This window comes from Larimichthys crocea, chromosome IX, assembly GCF_000972845.2.
Source record: "Larimichthys crocea isolate SSNF chromosome IX, L_crocea_2.0, whole genome shotgun sequence".
NCBI lineage: Eukaryota > Metazoa > Chordata > Actinopteri > Sciaenidae > Larimichthys > Larimichthys crocea.
In genome coordinates this window covers 2,598,454-2,614,521 of record NC_040019.1, presented here as the reverse complement: position 1 = coordinate 2,614,521, position 16,068 = coordinate 2,598,454, and the positions used below count along the sequence as shown (strand labels likewise).

General features: G+C 44.8%; 1 protein-coding gene across 2 annotated transcripts in view; it reads right to left on the bottom strand.

Annotated features, from left to right (window-relative positions):
- Positions 1 to 1,841: 1,841 nt before the first annotated feature.
- Positions 1,842 to 16,068, bottom strand: part of rpl28 (ribosomal protein L28) — a 16,063-nt gene continuing 1,836 nt past the window's right edge. For both annotated transcript variants that reach the window (XM_019278363.2, XM_019278364.1), the window contains exons 3-5: positions 2,691 to 2,814; positions 2,104 to 2,222; positions 1,842 to 1,979 (exon numbers count right to left, since the gene is read on the bottom strand). In XM_019278363.2, coding sequence (XP_019133908.1) covers positions 1,890 to 1,979; positions 2,104 to 2,222; positions 2,691 to 2,814 — 333 coding nt within the window. In that variant the 3' untranslated portion in view covers positions 1,842 to 1,889. The remainder of the gene's footprint in view (positions 1,980 to 2,103; positions 2,223 to 2,690; positions 2,815 to 16,068) is intronic.

Genomic DNA, 16,068 nt, shown 5'->3' with positions numbered 1-16,068 from the left:
GCAGAGTTGATTAACAAAACATTTCAATATCCCATCTGGTGCTTACATGACCTGTACGCCTGATCTGACTGCAGCACACATGACATGTGAAATCAATGTGAGCCTAATGGTAACAACAATCTGCACCCTGACCTCTCCGAATACACCCAAATGTCACACACCGTGTTCTGACCATTCGTTCCACAGATGCTGGGCGTCCTCGTCGTGATGTTCGTGGTGCTCATGATGATCTAGATCTGCATTAAACACACAGGATACATCACAATCGAGATACACACTTAGGTCATGATGATGAAAGGATAAAGGAAAGAAGACAGCAAGGAGAGGATGAATAAAACAGACACAAACAGGAGATAAGACGGAAATAAAGATAACAAAGCACAGAGCAGACAGCTGTTTTAAACCCTGGGGGCCTAACAAACTAATATGCTCAAGAATATAGAGATTAAATCCAGTGGAACTGATAAAATAATGGTCATGTCACAGGTTTTATTTGGAAAAAAGAAGTGCAAATGATAGAAATTCAAAGGAAAAACACATGGACGATTACTTTGCTATTTCTTGCATGTTCCTCTCATATCTGTATTTACATTTGAAAATACCGTTAAGTACCGTTTGAGTGATGCCAGAGCATCCGTTTGAGTTCCCTGAGGGCCTGGGTGAGGTTCTCCAGCTGGTCATGAAGGTGGATGTTCTCCTCTATCAGCGCGTGAATCGTGTCCTGTAGTTCAAAGCTCCGACTTTGCAGGACCAGCAGAGCCAGAGGCATGAAAAGAAACAGCACCGGTCTTCTCAGTCCACTCATAGTGACCCACAGTACCGGTCTTCTATCACATCTTCACATACACAAATATCTCTGAGGTACGTTCAAATCCGGTGTGAAAGAGAGATGCGCTTCACCGAATTTTTTTTATCAGCTTAAACTCAAGGGGAGGTGACACAACAGTTTGTCCTTTCTTTCCAAAGCCATGAGTGGAAAGCTGCCAGTGGGGCTGCTTTAAAATCTATCCAATGTTTCCACATCAGTGGTCAGAGGCCCCGCCGTTTGCTTCAGTATAACCTACTGCAAGTAAATGTGCTTAAAACATGCCGTGAACAAACTGAAGTGTTCAGTTTAATGACAGAAAAGTCCATAAATATGGATAAAAACTGAAGCAATGTGCCGAGTGTGAACAGATAATCAATACAGATCGACTTCCTGCTGGTATTTAATTAGCTGCAGTTCATTTCTGGGGTGTGCGTAGCACAATGTGCACACAAGGACAGACTGAAACCAGGTGTTTTCAGTCTGTGTGTATAGATATTTTAAAAACCTGTAGGAGTTTTTACAGCTACAAAGAAACATTAGTACAAAAAAGTTAGTCGTTGAATAAGTACGTAGCTTTGAGCAGCCTCCAGAGGTTTTTAAGAGAGGCGCTGACAAACTTCACAGAAAATAAACAGGTCAGTAAAACTAAGTGTCCACTTACCGACCTATTTCAGAGTGCAACAGCAAGTCATAAGCTTGTGGGATGTTTAGAGCACAGGCCTCAAATGCAAGTCAACAAAATCATCAATATTAATATGCTCAAACAAGTTTCATGTTCTTATATTAGGTTGTGCTGGTGGGAATGACTCCTTCAGGTCTCTCTGTGTATGTATCTTATTTTTTTACCCTCAATAAATCCATCATCGAGCAGGCGGTGACTAATCTTACCAGGAAAAATTAATAACTCCACCGTAATTAAACAAATATTGGGTGCAACCTGAGTCATTACCAGACCAGGATTGGCAAACGCTGCATGTTACAAAACAGATATAAATCAAGATCATGGAGCAAGTTAAGACTCAGGACGACGTGGTGTCTTTTTCCAAATAAGAAGTTTTATTTGTTTTTCATGTTAATTGGTTTATGCTGTCTTGGCAGCCCTGGTGCGCTTCTTCTTCACCACGACAGGCTTCTGGCTCTTCAGAATGGCGCTGGCACGACGCAGGGCAGCCTGGAGAAACAAATTAAGACTCAAATTAAGACTCAAATTAAGACTAATTGTGAGATACAGATGAAAAGAGATCATCATAAACGACGTGTTAAGCATGTTCCAGATGTTTGAAATGAAAGCTCACCATGCGCAGGTCCTTCCTGTACTTGTTCTTGCTAATAATGTGCCTCAGGCTGTTCAGGGTGGCACGGGAGTTCTTGTTGATGGTGATCTTCTCGTAAGAGGTGGCAGGTTTGTGCTGGCCTGTGCGATTAGGAAACTAAATTAAACATTCCGATCAAACCACGTTAGATGCAAAATCAAACCGTAAAAATGATCCCAGACTGTAGACCCGTTTATACCTGCACCAAGACTAACATGAAGCACAGTTCTTACAGGTCAGTGGGTTTAATGGGCTGACAACTTAAATTCCTGAACATGACCACAACACTAAAACTGTCAATGTGATTTCTTGACTTTTGTGCAAGAAGAAATGCACTAAAAAGCTCCTGCTGTCCCCTAAAAGTGCATTTACAGGTCAGTTTATCATTTATCTCTTGGATGAGGGTCCAGTCGGCCCAGATTGAACTCTTGTTGAAGAAAGATAACCTGCCTGACAGAACCTTCACAGACTTATTGCTGAGACTGATTACCAGCAGCTGTCAGGTTGTACAACAAACCTTTAACTCATGAACATCAGGTAAAGTTTTTATCCCAGCGTCAAATATTTACCTGCACGCTTCTTCAGCACGACGACGACTCCCTTGCCATCAGCCGCTGGCTGCACGCCTACAGTCTTCTTGTGCACCAAACCGTTGAAGCGGAAAGAGTTCCTGGACTTCAGGTTGTTGGGCTCCTGTCACACGAAGGGATTTAAATCAGATAACTTGTTCACAGTAACATAACAGGATTTCACGGCCAAGATCAGTCCTGTAAGCTACAGGGTGCACACTGAGCACTTGGTACTGCGTATCATCAGTTTTTACAGCAGTATATAGAGTTTGCTGTTAGTAGGAAAGCCAACAGACCTTTGAAAGCTGCTGCCAATTAGAAAGGAGATACATTTGATTTATTTTCCAAAAACATTTCAGAATTCATCGAGTGTAATCCACCAATTAGTTGTGAGTCAGGGACAGGCACCCAGCTACAGTGGAGGGCAGATAGACTTCTTTACCAAGGAACAATCAGTCCTTCACCAACACTGCAGCTGGGAGGAGAGGGAACCTTGGACTGGAGATACTTTCTTAGCATGCATTTTAACCCTGAAATACAACCACACACATACAAAGGACCAGTGGAGAGAGATGGTGGAGTGATCACCCGGGAGGTGAACTAGCACCCAGTCCACCTTCCATACTTCGGTCCATAGGACTGACTTGAACCAAGCCAAGTCTCTATGGACTGAGCTCAAAGAGAAAACAAGTTTTCCACAAACTATGCAACCACATAATGGCATATTTAATGTAACAAACCATGACACCATCATCAAGGCAGTTTAGCACTTGAAGGAACCATCATCTATTAGTAACCAAGTTTAGGTTGGTGTACACAGACTTAACTAGTGTCTTGCAGTTATTTATATTATGGTCACTTACTTTTGTAATATTTACATCATGGTCACTACTCCTGCAATAATATTTGTATCATGGTCACTTTCTTTGCGATACAGTTGTCCCTCACTATAACACGGTTCACCTTTCGCGGCCTTGTGGATTTTTTAGTGTAATTTTGCATGCTTTTTGTGTTCGCCGTCCTGATTGGCCTAAGGGAGAAATGTTTAAATAAGAGAAATGTGAGAAAATGTTAATGCCTGTCTGAGAAAAGTGTATAAAAGTGTGTGGTTAGGGGTTTTACGGCCTTAAAACATGTATAATAATTGTAAAAAATAAAGCTGATTACTTCGTGGATTTCTTCTATCGCAGGTTATCGCGATAAACGAGGGACCACTGTATTTCTCACACTATGATCACTTTATCGAACAAGACACCAAGACGTGTCTTTACGTGGGCGTTTAAGAGTAACCACTGAGGACGCAGGTCACCAAAAGAGAAGACGATGAGCTATACGTCTCAAGACATCAGATGGGGTTTTAAAGAGAAATCCCTACGTGAAGACAAAAGAAAGCGCTGCGAAAGAAACAACAATGTTTGCGTGGAAACATACGGTGGTTTTGAAACGGCACGGAAAAAAACACACAGGACTCCACAGCTCATGGGAAAACCTTCATCATTTGTCAAATCTCTGTCGTGAGCAGCGAGGATATAAATATCTATTCCGGTTTAATCTTGTGCCTGAAGACTGAAACACTACTAAAAAAAAACACTGTCCAGTAATAAAATATAGAATAATAATTCATTGTAAACGATGTGATTGCATCAATATATAACTATTAACTGAATAAATAACTAAAATAATACCTCCTACTACTAACACCTGGAGGAGGAGGGGGGGTGCTTCGGCGAAGAATGGCTATCCTCAGTGTTGTTGCTTTGTTTCATCATGGGATTGGTGGGATGGGAGGGTCAGGGGTGGAGATTTGGGGTCGGGGGCTGTGGGTGTTGGGGGTGGGCCGGAGGGGTGTTGCTTGTTTTTGTCTGTGCCGCACTTTGTGGGGGGGGGGGGGGTGTTTCCTTTTTCTTTTTTTGTCGACACGTGCTCTCCCCCTCACGTTTTTGCTGCTTGCGGGTGTGGGGTCGTTCGGCGTACGATCACCGTACTCGTGCTACGTCGTCGTCCTAGATCTTCCTGGGAGGTGGTAGCTAGCTCAGCTCCTCCTCGCTCGCTCGCTCGCATCGCTCGCTCGCTCGCTCGCTCGCTTCGCCTAGCCGCTCGGCTACGCCTTCGCCCCTGCCTGCCCGTCCCCCCGCCGTTCGCCGGTGGTGTGCGTTCCTCTCATGTCCCTGTGGCCCCGTACCGCCGTCTCGTTCTTCTGGGGCCTTTCTTCCCCCCTTGCCTCCGGCAGCCTGGGCTTCCCCGTCGCCCCGTTTCCGTCGTATTCATTTCTTCTTCATTGTCCCCGCCGGCGCGGTTCCCCCGTGCCCCCCCCCCCGGGGTTCCGCGCCACGGCTCCGCGCGGCGCTCTGCCTTTTTATCTCCCCCGTCCTCTCTCGCCTCCTTATTCTGTTTTGCCGCTCAGTAATGAGCATTCTGATTCATATCACAATGTACTCCCCTCGCTGTCCGCTCCTAACTGTACCTACTGATTTACCTAATTCTCTCTCTCCCTGCCAGCCTCAGTAAATCACAGGGCCAAAGTAGGGGAGTGCATGAGACACACCCTATATATATGAAGTAGAAACACTTGATCCCAGTATAATCCCCCCCCCCCTAGAATTTTTATAACAATAGTACGGGAGTAGTAATATTTCACATAAAAAAGGATAAAGCATAGTTTTTTGACGTACACGGCCCTCATAGTTTGTGAAGCTGGGAGCTGCGCATGTGTCAATTACAGCATCTTCCCCCACATTTCCTACGTCAGAGGGAGGAACCATGTATCGGTGTTGCCTTTAGGTACACTCATAAAAGTCCCAGACGCACAGAGGAAAAGTGTAGCAACACACAGAATTAAAAAAAAGTAGAAAAGGCAAAAAAACAATAACAGACAGAATATCTAATAACCTACATACGAAATAACAATCAACACACAGAGTACTGAGGATAAAAGTGCAGATAGGATAAAAGAGTAATTGTAATGTAAAGTAGAGATAGAAATACAGTGGTCCCTCGTAAGGAATCAGTAAGTAATCAGCTTTTATTTTTAATTAAATAAAAAAAGAAATTGCGGGCCTTTAATGATAGTACAGCTGAAGAAGACAGGAAGAACAGGGGCAGAGAGGGGGGAGTGACAGCCGCTCCGATGCGGGATTCGATCCAGGGCCAGCTGCAGCGAGGATATAGGCCTCCACACACGGGGGGGCCGCTTAGAACCCCCCCCTACCTACCAACCCCCCAGTTTTAATTTTTTCAATCATGTAACATGTGTTTAAAGGCCGTAAAACCCCGACCACACACTTTATACACTTTTTCTCTCAGACAGGCATTAAATTTTCTCACATTTCTCTTATTTAAAAACACTTCGCCCTTAGAATGGATCGAACACAAGGGTGTGCAGATGTAAGTATTTAAAAAAAAGTGAATTGTACACTAAGAACAAGGCGAGAGTGAACACGCGTAGAGTGAGGGAAACTAGTTCGCAAAAAGTGACCGATGATACAAATAATTGATTGCAAGAGTAGTGCCAATATTACATACATACTAACACTTAAATTGCTGTTACAGACGTTAAACCGTCCAAATACTTACAGAGTGAGCTAAACTGACGACAAGGGTGTAAAGGAGCACAGAGTAAGTTGTTAGTTTTGTAGGCAGGGAATCCCGCAATCCTCCGAAACAGAAAGGTTTTTTACAAGTTTTTTTAAAAGGTGAAAAGGGATGTTGCTGTTCTAGGAGCCGTTGTAGGTGCATTCCAGCACCATTTTGGGACGACCAAAGAGAAGAGCTTAGAGTGACCTCGCTTAAATAATAACTGCAAGGTTTAAATGAAATAAAATAAAAAAAAAATATTACATAAAAAAAATATTATACATATAACAAAATAATTAGACTTTAAAAATACTAATTTGGAAGCCAGAATAAACTATTATATCACATTTTTTTTACTTGGATGATTTGATATTGGTCGAGTTATTTGGTAGCCAACTAAAAAAAAGGGGGCAATGTGCGTATTTTGGGGGCAGTCTTTGTACTTTCCAAAGTTCTCATACACTAACAACTCATCCCAGATTGGAGCGGGTTCTAATATTGTGGCGGGCCCCCCATCGTGGTATGTCTCCAGCAACAACTCATTGGTGAATGGGGACTGTGTTTGAGTGCGAATTCCATATTTAAGACATTCAGCGACACGTAAACGCAGCACGCTGTGGCAGGGGCGGGTCGGAGCTAGCAAAGCAGATTAGCAGAGCTGGTTGTATCTCTCTGCCGTCAGCTGATCATATACAAAGGTGAGGCCGTTTGTAAGTGATTTAAGGGGTTTGTTTGTGTTTACAGCTGTAGTGACGTTGAGTGATGTAAATGTAAACCTTCACTCTTCACGTCGGTGGGTAATGTTTACAATGGCTGTCACAGGAAGTTAGCCACAATGCTATTCGCGGCCCGTGTCCTACTTAATAAACCAAGATATTTGGATAATTACGCTATGGGATTTCTTTAACGTCTCTCCTGGCTTCTTTAGACAAATAATAACCCACCAGAGTCTAGCGGTCTGTCCTATCTGCAGGGATACTTTAGGGACGATTCCACATTAGAGTGTTTGGCTTTAGGCCTTCTTCCTTCGCTCCCTACGGTTTACATAAGACAGAATATTGTTTTTTTTGTCCACCTAGGTTTAGCACTAAGAAATCAGACAAAGAAGTCTCTCCATCTGGTCTTGGCTCAGCTCACACACACGGTTCACTGCAGTCTTAAGAGCCTCTCACAGCCCAGAATGTGTACACTGACAACACTTTAAATCTATAAGCTATGTATAGTGTGGGGGATGTCCTCTTATTCTAGCATATGAGCAGCTGGATGGGTGGAAGTACGTTGGATTATTATGATGCCATTGATTTATAAGCTGTGCGGAGAAAACAAGAGGTTTCACGGATGACGCCAGGGCTGGATGTCAATGCAGAATTATATGCAAATCACCCAACGAAACGTATTTTTGGTTGTTAGTGTTTAAGTTCGGGTTGTTGTTGCCGTGCCACAGATTTTCACAAGGAGTGAGGAGCGGTTCTGTGCCCTAATCGCCCACAGTGAGCTGTAGGTCATGACGACTTTGGATGACAAGATACGGGGAGAGAAGCTTGCAGTACTACTACAGCAGCAACGAGGACGAAGGCAGCTACAACGAGGACGAGGACGGGGGAGAACAAGACCAGCCGGGGTGCGAACACAGAGAGGAGCCGGACATAACTACAGCGCAGACGGGAGTGCTGTCAACCACAGGTGATACAACACATACGCTACTAATGCATCGATTTGTATCAAAGAGCTGCGCTGATCAATGCTTCACGTGATTGTTCCTTTCTCTCAGGACCAAAGGTATTCATCAATGACTGAGGAAGTAACAAGCAGCCTGGAGGTGGAGCAGGAAACAGGAGCAGAAGAGGGAGATGGAAAGGTGATTGAAGAAGCTGTCCGATGACGTGCCCGCTCCGACCATCGACCTGGAAAAAGACAGGAGAAGAGAAAGAAGCTGCCAGGACAATAGAAAGGCAATGAGTAGGCCTGGGGGGCAAAAATCACACGGTACACATGAGGGTGAAAACTATTGACGTCTTGTAACTGTGCCACGGTGCTAATAAAACACGCTGGTGGAAAAAGGCTAAAAACAGGCAAGAGATCTAATTATGGATTAATAAACATGATGACACACTTAATAGGAGAGGTTATGTATCAGACCTATTTCTGAGCTGGTACCCAAGTAAACTTCCGCCATCTCATGCTGGTTGCCTGGCAACATGCTTTACAGGACCCAGAAATACTCTAATATAACTAGAAACAGCCGATTGATATGTTTTTAACAACTTGAAACAAACAATAGAAGAAATGTGTTAAGTAGTGAGCTTTTTAGATGTCATGTACACTATACCTTAACCACCTGGTGGTTGTTCTCAGATGACCATGCAAGAGTACAACAATTGCTGCAGGGAATGAAGAGGACGACGAGGACTCCTCCAGCATTACCGCATACAGCTCATCGAGAGATTGCGGCGCCAGCTCTGCCGCGGCAAGCGCTTGCGCAGGTCTACGAGCTCACAGCGGCGAGGACTTGGGCTGGGGCTTTTGGACAAGGAGGACAAAGCACGCATGGTCATGATCCACATCTAACGAGACGGACGGCCCGGGCTGCGAGGCCATGAGCGGCAGCCTGCTCTGTCTGGCCTCCGGAATACCCGCTGGTCAAGTTCCCTGTAGCGTACCGAGCTCGGCCATCATCACACCACGCACTGTTCCAAGACAAGCGCGCATCGCCCTGCTCTGCTCGTTTACAAAGGAGGGGACCTGATCGCAACTTCGTGCCGGGTCACACAGATCAGCTCGGGGAAATTCTTCGCTGGGGACGTGGAGGGCGTCTGCTGCAGGAGTACGCCTGCTTGCCCGAACAAGCCCCCCCCCTCGTCCGAGACCGGTCCCCCGCAACGAGCCATCATACAGAACACCTGTGAGCGATGAGGACCGACCTTGATTATAGACTAGAGCCATATATCTAACAGGCTTGAAAAAACATGCGTACACACTCCTGCATGGACTATAGATCATTTTATGTATGTGCGACCCCCCCCGTAGTGATGACGGACTGAGTCCAGGATGGTTATACTCACACAGAATCATGCAACCAGCATTGAAACCAAAAGTAGATCACACAAAAACTCAGTGAGTTTCACAATCATTCCAGTTTAGATTAATAAGTAGCATTATGAAATATGGAGTTATTGTACAACACGGGAGAACGATGGCAGGTTCGGGTTAAAAATGTGTTTTTGATTGTTCACTATTTAGTTTGTGTTAAAACACTTTTTGTCCCCTGTTTTTTTGTTTTCATGTGAATTTTCCTTCTCGTGTTTCACTCTGATAGAAAAATCTCACCCGACCACCTTTAGTTTTAATTTTATAACTTTGTTATATGTGCTGTACCATTCAAATAGTGGGGAGAAAATAAACAAAGTTTGGACGTCTACTGCTGCCTGTTTTGTACGTTTTTATTACATTAATGTATCCCAAGGGAACATGTTTAAAGCTGCCTGCTCCATATTTGTATAGGCCAAACAGTGTCTCGATTGACTCAGCAGTAATGTTCCTTGAAGATAGTTAAGATAAAAGTGACATATTTGAAAGCAGTAAGTTGACCAAAGGTACTGATTGAGGCTATTGCTGCAACTGTTGATTGGGAACCAATGGAGGCAAAAAGGGGTGGGACTTAAGAATAATCACCGCTTAGCTCATTGTTTTTGGTTTTCCACAAACTTGCTCTCTCACAGCCTCGTTTCCGAGTTCAGAAAACTAATGAGCAACCAAACAGCAGACACGTGTTATTGAACAAGCTGGTGAACATAGTGAGCATTAGCGCCTGAAGAGCTGCACATTCCCTCACGATTGGTGGAGACCAGAACTTATTGGCAACACATGTTCTTGTAACAATTTGTTCTTGTCCATTTTCCATTCAGTTGGTCAACGTGACACCAACAGCATTCTAGTATCTGAAGATTAAACGACATCGAGGCTCACCGTTGTGTTCCCATTTGTAGTCATGTCGTTGCACACACAGTTCAGCTAAACAAACCTAGTATATTTACATTATAAACCTCCATTCAGCAGACTTTTTGACTTATCGAAAATCGGTAAGAATGTTATTATTGCAGACAGTAAATCATCCTTGTTCTATAGTTCACTTGTCAGTTTCCTGCTGGAACGAGTAAAATGTTGGCGTTCAAGCTCTATACCATGAAATGAGTCGTCTTAATTAAATTTAAAAAAGTAAAAAGTAAGCAGTTTTGATCAACATCTTGAGTTTATTATTTTAACATATCTGATCTCTTGGATGTGTATACGAGTTATCCTATCTAAGAACAGGTGTTCCGTGAACAAACCTATACAGGTTAAAAACGTAATTCGCTACTAACCAACAATGGAAGTAAGAATAGATGAGTCACCACGTTTAAACCTGCTATAAAAGATCTTTTTGCAGAGGCACCGTTTAGTTCATGAAATAGTAGATAAACACAAAATGCTGCTGTGAAAAAGGTTTCAATACAGCTTCCCCTTGTGCCGATGCACCAGCATCACAGGATCAAAGTTCCCCAGAGTGATTCGTCCAACACGATTGGCAGAGAGGTCAACTCACCCAGCCTGGTCCGCTAATAAATCGCTGTGAACAGGGACGAGCAAGGCTGACTACTCTCTGTTAACCCGGTCCGAAAACTCACTACTCGCATTAATTTTTACTACACAGTAGGTTTGACATTTATCCCCCCCCACACGGGCCTTTTACGTGTGGTATTGGAAACGGAGCGACAGGACACGTGGGCTCAGCTTCAGTGGATGTCGAAGCTTTGTTGGAACCTACATTAGCTTGTCAACAACAGAGGAGGACAGGGTAACAGCAGCAGGCAGCAGGAGGGTTGTTTCTTCATGGAGGGGAACAGCGTGAGTGCCGTGCCACAAAATAACTGTTCCAGCAGCAGATGAGTCTCCGCACTGAATGCTGCCGGGAAACGAAGAAATCCAAAGAGATCAAAAAACAAGGATCAGAGGGGGGGGAGAAGGGAGTCGAGAAACAAAGATAAAAGAGGAAACAAGCAGGGTGCCAGGAGAAACAATGCTGTTAAGTTTGATGGGGGGAGGGTTGACACATATTATGGGTATTCTAAAAGAGGGCAGTTATGTAAGAGGATCAGTCTGAGCTCGTAGGCGGTAAGATATGTCAAGAAGTGGCGCGAGTTGAATTGAAAGCAAACATTTCCATATAAATCCATACGTGGCGAATAATCCCATCTAGGGGCAAGATCATAGGCGTATCGGAATTCCCAGTAATAGCTCCCTCACTGTGCGTGTTCTACATCCTATGAAATGCTTGCACTGTACAGGTCGCAGCATCGAGGTCTACTAGCTAGCACATGTAAAGCAACTAGACACGTGAGAATATCACTAATTGGGTAAGGGGCCTAAGGGTAACAAGCAGGATCTTGCGGGCCACTGACACATACTCCAGAATACACCAACTGTCACACCGAACGTGGGTATTCTACACCATGTACAGTTTTCCAAGATTGCTGGGCGTCGCGGGAATGCTTAGTCATATTCGTGGTGCGCATGATGAGTCTAGATCTGCATTAACACACAGGACACATCACATCGAGATACACACTTAGGTCATGATGATTGAAGAGATGTAGTAAGAGAGAAAGGACAGCAAGGGAGGAAGGGAGGAGAGTAAAACAACAACAAGCGACAGGAGAGCATGGAAGGACGGTAGAGAATGCGACACTAAATGCCCCAGCAGAACGCATGTGTTTAGAACTGTAGGGGACAGCTAAAAAAACTGACGGTAATGTAACTCGGCGGAACGAGCGGGGCACATGGCGCGGCGTGCGCAGGTGGGTGCGGACCGAATCAAAAGATCCAGTCGGTCATGTCCGCAGCGTCAATTCCTAGGTATGTTGCAAAAACACAGACAGTCGCAACATGCGCCGATACAATTCAATGAGGGGAGAGGGTGAGGAGGAGGGGGGAAGGGACGTGGAAATAAAGAGAAGGGGAGGGGGGGGTGCAAAGAGGAGATGTGAAAGGGATCAAACAAAAGCTGCGAGAGCAGGTCAAATAGGCGGGAGGACGACGGGGGACGGGGGGGGGTGAGGAGGACAAACAACACAGAAAGGGGTGGAAGGACAAACAAAAGAGGGAACGAGAAAAGGAACAAAAGAGCAGCTGGAGAGAAAAAGGATAAAGGAAAAACTAAAAGGGGGAAAGCGAAGGGAAAAAAGATAGATGATATGTAAAAGCCGCGAGGGACAACGGGGGAGGTGGTGGAAGAGGGAGAAACAAGCGGCGGGGGTGCAAGAGACAATAAAGCGTCGCGTGCACCGTCCGGGGCGGCCGGGGAGAAGCGGTGTGGGAGGGAGCGGGAAGGGGAAGGGGTGGTGTGTGCATGCACCAGCGCCATGCGGAACAACCGGGGGGGTGCGACGAGCGAGCCCCCGGACTGGGGAACTGTGGTGAGGGCCCCCCGCAGCACGCCGGGGTGCACGGCACGACTGTGCAGAGCGCAGCACAATGGGTGGAAGCCGTCATAGGGGAGACGGTGGAGAAGATAACATGCGTGACCCAGAGAATGGTGGAGGAAGGGATAAGAGAGCATGGCGAGGAGCGATTGAGGCGGCGCACATGAGACAAAAGACACCTATAGGAGGGAGATTGGGTAGGAGTAGGACAGGAGTGAACTAAGGGAAGAGGGGGTGAACGGGGGGGCGAAGAGAAACGTCGCGGTGAATGGAGTACTGGGGATGGCATATGTGCCTTGACAAGCTGGGGGTATGATGCGCAGGCGTCTATCGCAAGATACATTACAACAGTGGGACATGAATGCAAAGAACGTTGTGTAAGTCAGGAAAAAAGAAAAGAATAAAAGACAACGAGGTGTTGAGTAGGAAAAATGTCCAGTAGACATCCGGAAATGTGGGGGTGAAGAAAAGTTCCAAATGGAGTGGCGGCGTGGTGTGTCAGAGGGGGATAAGGATCGATCAGAGGGGAAGAGCGAGACGGGGGGGGGAGTGACAGATGTGGAAAAAAGGGGAAGGAGAGACAGGTGGGAGGTATAATCGGATACACCGTAAAAACAAGTATGGAACAACTGCATAATAGCAAATCGTAGTCCGATTTAGAATTCAAAGCTCTCACTATTATACAAGTGCAGTGCAGCAGAGTCAGAGCATCTGCGAAGAACGTGCAATGGAGTTCATAATGATACAAGAATAAGCATCAATGGTCTGGCTCGGAGTCCACGCTCGATGTATGACAACGAATGGACTACACAAACCCACAGTAACCGGTCTTCTATCACATCTTCACATACACAAATATCTCTGAGGTACGTTCAAATCCGGTGTGAAAGAGAGATGCGCTTCACTGAATTTTTTTATCAGCTTAAACCAAGGGGAGGTGAACAACAGTTTGTCCTTTCTTTCCAAAGCCATGAGTGGAAAGCTGCCAGTGGGGCTGCTTTAAAATCTATCCAATGTTTCCACATCAGTGGTCAGAGGGACTAAACGCACAAGAGGCCCCGCCGTTTGCTTCAGTATAACCTACTGCAAGTAAATGTGCTTAAAACATGCTGTGAACAAACTGAAGTGTTCAGTTTAATGACAGAAAAGTCCATAAATATGGATAAAAACTGAAGCAATGTGCCGAGTGTGAACAGATAATCAATACAGATCGACTTCCTGCTGGTATTTAATTAGCTGCAGTTCATTTCTGCCGTGTGCGTAGCACAATGTGCACACGAGGACAGACTGAAACCAGGTGTTTCAGCTGTGTGTATAGAATTTTAAAAAACCTGTAGGAGTTTAACAGCTACAAAGAAACATTAGTACAAAAAAGTTAGTCGTTGAATAAATACGTAGCTTTCAGCAGCCTCCAGAGGTTTTAAGAGAGGCGCCGACAAACTTCACAGAAAATAAACAGGTCAGTAAAACTAAGTTCCACTTACCGACCTATTTCAGAGTGCAACAGCAAAGTCATAAGCTTGTGGGATGTTTAGAGCACAGGCCTCAAATGCAACTCAACAAAATCATCAATATTAATATGCTCAAACAAGTTTCATGTTTCTTATATTAGGTTGTGCTGGTGGGAATGACTCCTTCAGGTCTCTCTGTGTATGTATCTTATTTTTTTACCCTCAATAAATCCTACATCGAGCAGGCGGTGACTAATCTTACCAGGAAAAATTAATAACTCCACCGTAATTAAACAAATATTGGGTGCAACTGAGTCATTACCAAGACCAGGATTGGCAAACGCTGCATGTTACAAAACAGATATAAATCAAGATCATGGAGCAAGTTAAGACTCAGGACGACGGTGTTCTTTTTCCAAATAAGAAGTTTTATTGTTTTTCATGTTAATTGGTTTATGCTGTCTTGGCAGCCCTGGTGCGCTTCTTCTTCACCACGACAGGCTTCTGGCTCTTCAGAATGGCGCTGGCACGACGCAGGCAGCCTGGAGAATAAGTTAAGACTCAAATTAAGACTCAAATTAAGACTAATTGTGAGATACAGATGAAAAGAGATCATCATAAACGACGTGTTTAAGCATGTTCCAGATGTTTGAAATGAAAGCTCACCATGCGCAGGTCCTTCCTGTACTTGTTCTTGCTAATAATGTGCCTCAGGCTGTTCAGGGTGGCACGGGAGTTCTTGTTGATGTGATCTTCTCGTAAGAGGTGGCAGGTTTGTGCTGGCCTGTGCGATTAGGAAACAAATTAAACATTCCGATCAAACCACGTTAGATGCAAAATCAAACCGTAAAAATGATCCCAACTGTAGACCCGTTTATACCTGCACCAAGACTAACATGAAGCACAGTTCTTACAGGTCAGTGGGTTTAATGGGCTGACAACTTAAATTCCTGAACATGACCACAACACTAAAACTGTCAATGTGATTTCTTGACTTTTGTGCAAGAAGCAATGCATAAAAAGTCTCCTGCTGTCCCCTAAAAGTGCATTTACAGGTCAGTTTATCATCTCGATGAAGCAGTCTCTTGGATGAGGGTCCAGTCGGCCCAGATTGAACTCTTGTTGAAGAAAGATAACCTGCCTGACAGAACCTTCAGACTTATTGCTCAGACTGATTACCACCAGCTGTCAGGTTGTACAACAAACATTTAACTCATGAACATCAGGTAAAGTTTTTCTCCCAGCGTCAAATATTTACCTGCACGCTTCTTCAGCACGACGACGACTCCCTTGCCATCAGCCGCTGGCTGCACGCCTACAGTTCTTGTGCACCAAACCGTTGAAGCGGAAAGAGTTCCTGGACTTCAGGTTGTTGGGCTCCTGTCACACGAAGGGATTTAAATCAGATAACTTGCACAGCTACGATACAGGATTTCACGCCAAGATCAGTCCTGTAAGCTACAGGGTCACACTGAGCACTTGGTACTGCGTATCATCAGTTTTTTATACAGTCAGTATATAGCCAATTTGAATGCATTAGAGATATTTTTTTTTCAAAACATTTCAGAATTCATTGAGTGTAATCCACCAATTAGTTGTGAGTCAGGGACAGGCACCCAGCTACAGTGGAGGGCAGATAGACTTCTTTACCAAGGAACAATCAGTCCTTCACCAACACTGCAGCTGGGAGGAGAGGGAACCTTGGACTGGAGATACTCTTAGTATGCATTTTAACCCTGAAATACAACCACACACATACAAAGGACCAGTGGAGTGATCACCCGGGAGGTGAACTAGCACCCAGTCCACCTTCCATACTTCGGTCCATAGGACTGACTTGAACCAAGCCAAGTCTCTATGGACTGAGCTCAAAGAGAAAACAAGTTTTCCACAAAC